The sequence below is a fragment of the Eimeria acervulina genome, genomic scaffold (assembly GCF_000499425.1).
Source record: "Eimeria acervulina Houghton genomic scaffold, Eah_scaff1822, whole genome shotgun sequence".
NCBI lineage: Eukaryota > Apicomplexa > Conoidasida > Eucoccidiorida > Eimeriidae > Eimeria > Eimeria acervulina.
Window position 1 is genome coordinate 649 of NW_013548901.1, and position 4,579 is coordinate 5,227.

Genomic DNA, 4,579 nt, shown 5'->3' on the forward strand with positions numbered 1-4,579 from the left:
TAGACCAGTTACGAATCGTTCACCGTACTCTGTATGATTTCCCGTCCGCCAAGCTGTAGCTGCCTCTAACAGCAAGTAGTGCTTATAGTCCAGTTACGAATTGTTCAGCGTACTCTGTATGATTTCCCTTCCGCCGAGCTGTAGCTATCTCTACGAGCATGCAGTGCTTCGTCAATTTCCCGTAGAGTCTTTGCACTTCCGTTGCGCCACCGTCCCCGGTTCCTCTGGTCCGTCTTCGTGAACCGTAGCTCCGTTACATCAAGGAAGGTTGCCAAGTTGTCTCCCCGTTGCCGAGGCAACCGCATCAACACGACTTGGGTTTGCCTCTCCCGAATACAGGACACACTCCCGGGTAGTAGGGTTATGTGAGCAAATCGTTCGACTGTTGCACATCCCTCATTATCATCCGGCACTGCCGTGCAGATTTTAGTGCCACTTCTCTTCTTGGTTCCGTCCCTGGTCCTCACCTCGGATATTCTCGTTTTGTAGGCGCATGGGTGCCTCTGTCCCTGATGAGATGGTTCCGACAGCAAAACGAGCTAGTAATGCCCTCAGTTCCCGGTTCTAATATCCCGGAGTAGTCCCCAAATGCACAGAACAGCTCTCACCCACGGCTGTTACTAAGTAGTACCCTATACACACCTACTTGTCCACACTCCATATATATCGCTGCACTCAGCAATTGTTCCATTGATTAAACAAAATAACGGGCAGAACCCTTCAAAAGCGCAGTCGAGTCTCATAAATTCAAAGAGGAAGACCAAGACCAATATAACTCAGCACGTGACCCCTTTGGGGATGGGAGCCCGGCGGCCTCATGCTTCCCTAACAGCCTTAGCCTCAAGGCTGTTTTTTCTATCCAGTGTTACTTGATTCATTTCCATTAAGGCTTCTCTCTACTCTTTCTGCTCGAAAGGCCGCTAGAGGACCGTTTTGAGCACCATTGTAGTGCCGGTGCACTATGGCTGCATGCGCTCACCGTGGGACCAGGGAGGAACAACGGCGTGCCGGAAGGCAACAAAAATCCTTAGTAGTTCGTGAGGCTAAAATGAAAATGCAGAGATTTTACATGCTTGAAGTGTGAGATTGGCAGGTTTTAGTTGAGGGTAACAGAAGGGCTCATACACGCAGTGGCGCTGATACATCGATTGCCCTTGAACCTGTGGACTCGTAAATGGAGGGATAGTGGTTAACCGTCTAGTGCTGATGACGCTGCATATCTTCCTGCAGGCAGTCCTCATTTTCAAAAAATCAAGATTATCCTCTGAAATTTGCTAGAGATTGACAAGGTTAGACCCTTCTGGTGCTGGGGTGGGAGAGAACACGATAAAACCCGTTGAAGGGTGGCTCCCACAATCGATCCAGGATTTCCGCAGTTTCTTTTCCTCGTCATTCCTGCTTGAAAGAAGTTTGAAGTTGTTTAAATAGATGTTAAACCTCTGTTAAACCTCATCTAAAAGAAGAGCTTTGGAGGGGAAATGAATCTAGAGAGAATATTTACTGGTTAGGTACCACTGCACCGTGGGGCCATTGTGTCCCATCTCCTTTGTTGCTGAGGAAACAGCAGTGCGGTGACCTGCATGGGTTACCCTTCGGCTTTGAGGTTTTAGTGCATGTTTCATGCTTCTACGCATTTCATCCATATGTGCTCAGTGTTGCCAGCTGCGTAGGAGCAGCAGCACCGACCGTTCCCGGCGGTTCTTCCGGGATTCAGGCATTTAGACTCATTTTCTCTAAATTTTCTTCACAAAGGAAATCCTACGTGAATAAGCATCTCTCCTGTAAAGGGCTAGCGAAGACTGTGCCGCCTAGCGGTTTGGATGGTTCCTACGGTTGAGAGCCATGAGCGCCGCCGCTGCAGAGCAGCTTCCCGTTGGTGCACACGCGGTGCTGCACAGCAGAAACCTCCGCGATGATGGCGGTGTGGATCCGCATAAGGGGGCTAATTTAGGGGTGCCAGTTAGGCCTTTGCGACACGCGCGGACCAGACCCTCCGCATCTCCTTGGATGCCCGTGGTAGCTGCCACCATCGCCTCTTTAACTACCCTGTATCTGGTGCTCCATTGTTTCCATATCCTCTCCGTGGGATACAGACATCATGGAGTTAGTAGAGCGCTTGCAGCCGGCGGAAGTTACTGGGGAGGACAGTGCTCTGGAGGAGGCGGGGAAGAAGGATTTAGGATTCCGAGTAACTATGGCCCAGGACAGTCGCCCGAAGACTGGGTTGATCATGCTGGCAACGATGGTGGAGAGAGCGTTGAAGAAGCCACAGAGGTTGTAACTGTATATGTCCGTGATGAGGAGGGGTGGGAGAACCGGGATATGCCTTTGCATGCGCAGAGCGTCTACACTTTCTATTTGAACCGCATATCGTGCATGGCGGGGTTGGTTCACGAACTTAAAACTCATATGCCGAGACGACATTTTTTGAAAGTGGTCTTTAAGATTGTCAAGATTCTAGTAGTTGAACTGGGAGTGCTTTCGCTGAATCCTGCGAATATAGAATCGGCGAGAGAAGCAGCTGGCCAGTCCTTGGTGGAACTTCTCAAGGGTGCCTTGAGTGAGCCTGACGACCCGGAGGAACACATTCCCTTCACAAACTTGACCAAGTCCTTGCTTAAACTTACGAAGCAAGTCATGAAACCCCGGAAAGACGCCCAGAAAATGAAGAGGGACCTCCACAAAACAAGGGTCGTCGGTAGCTTCCGAACGATTCGAGTTATGAATGAGCGTCTGGGGGCAATTATCGCCTCTTTGCGGTGTTGCCTCACCCACGGCGTATCATTTTCCGACGAAGATCTAGATTGGATCTGCAGTCTACTGGATGTTCTGATGGAAGCGATCTGCGATCGCTTCCTGCGTGACGCCGCGGCGATGTGGCATCTGCTGCATGCTCAGATGAACATCAAGGACTTTGTCCTCTTCTCCAGAGACAAAGCGTTTTCGCTTGACAAGCAGCCAATATCTCCGTTGAAGGATTTCGTATCTGCTTTGGACGCAAATCTGCAACAAAGAGGTGGACTTGCTTATCTTTCACTCGTCAAAGGAAGTTCAACACAAAGGCCTGCGTCAATCGAACCCGGATCGTCATCGTCGTTTATTGGTGGTGCTGCAGCTGCTGCTGATGCCAGTTCTGCTGACGTTGATGATACGCATCCACAGATACCTTATCTGATGCCTAGGGATGCAGGTTATTCGGAACAACCTGAACAGTACCCGGGAACAGCTACCTTCCCCGCCAGCTCTTCAAGCCCTTATGCGTACTACGGGGATCAGACCGGTTGGGCTCCAACGGCCTCACGTTCCTGGCAAACCTTTCCAGAATATTACGGCGACGACCAGCAACAGCCTCTAGTTGGTTACGAAGAAAGCTCAGGGATGTTACTGGAGTATTCCACTGGCCAGGGGCTACAAGTGGGAGTTGAGGATACAGAGGTTGGGTTTGGTGCGCAACTAGAAGGAGACCCTACGTGGCACGGCCCGAGTCAACAGTACTCAACCGGAGATTTTTCATTCGAGTTGGGAAATATCCCGGAAGGGTCAGAAGCGGCGTATGGGTATGACACTTCAGAAACGGATCCAGCAGCATGGGGTGGCGCGGAAGTGCATCCGTCTATTGCTGAACCTCCAACAGGGTCTTCCGGCTATTGGGGTTGGCCGCAATCGACGGGAGACACTGGGGAAAGCTTTGCGCCTCCTGCAACTCATGGAGGCTCCCAGCCAGAAGAGATGCGGACACCTGGGGGAGTTGCACCTTCGCCAGCAGTAGCAGGATTGGAACCTTCTAGGGCCGACAGTGGAAAGACAACCAAAAGTAAGCGCTCTTACTCTGCTAATCGCCACTCACGTTCTGGCAGACATGCTCGTAAGGGTCTTTCTACTCTTGCTCCTCCTACTCCCGCGCCCTATAAATCGTCCTTCAGCACTTCTTCAGGTACTTCCCCCTCAGATCATGTTGATACTGTGAGTGGCCCTGGCCTCGGCGATTCCGGAGAAAGAAGCCAAGAGGCGGCGTGGCCCAAGACAGTATCGGACGCTTCTGGCGGGGATGACGAAGGCCATCACCGCATGGGGGAGCAACAATCTGACCATGACACAGACGAAGAAGAGGAAGAAATATTGGGCCTTCTTGACAAAGTCACTGAAGCGTGGAGGGTGTTGGGTAGTTCTGGAATCTTTCCGGATGATGTATGAACGATTGGTGTTGGTGCTTCTTTTGGGCGGCAGACAAGTGCTGTTTGCCTCTTCAAAGGTGCGAAGCATAAACATGCGTGTATTTCCTGCCATTCGCCTACAGTGTGGGAACTGGAAAAGCTGCTGACGACAGGTGCGGCTATCCGAGATGAGCGCCGTATGTCGACGTAGCTGTGCGTAAGGTTTCTGTGAAATTCATTCCGCTGTCAGAGATCTCAGGTAGATCGAAGGGGTTCGTTGATGGGATATCAGATTCTCCCCTTTCAGAAAGCATGGACAAAGGTGAACCCTTGAGGCTTGCTGCACCCTCAGAGACAAGTGCAGCACCGCTTTGTGAACGTATACGCCAAGCCTTCATTTGTGTGCCCCCCCAGATATGAAGTCC

At 51.3% G+C, this 4,579-nt stretch overlaps 1 protein-coding gene across 1 annotated transcript; it reads left to right on the forward strand.

Moving 5' to 3' along the window:
• Positions 1-1,842: 1,842 nt before the first annotated feature.
• Positions 1,843-4,194, forward strand: EAH_00063390 (hypothetical protein, conserved; the record flags this gene model as incomplete). Its single annotated transcript, XM_013393129.1, has 1 exon — positions 1,843-4,194. The coding sequence occupies one exon, from the start codon at positions 1,843-1,845 to the stop codon at positions 4,192-4,194; it is 2,352 nt and encodes a 783-aa protein (XP_013248583.1).
• Positions 4,195-4,579: the final 385 nt, after the last annotated feature.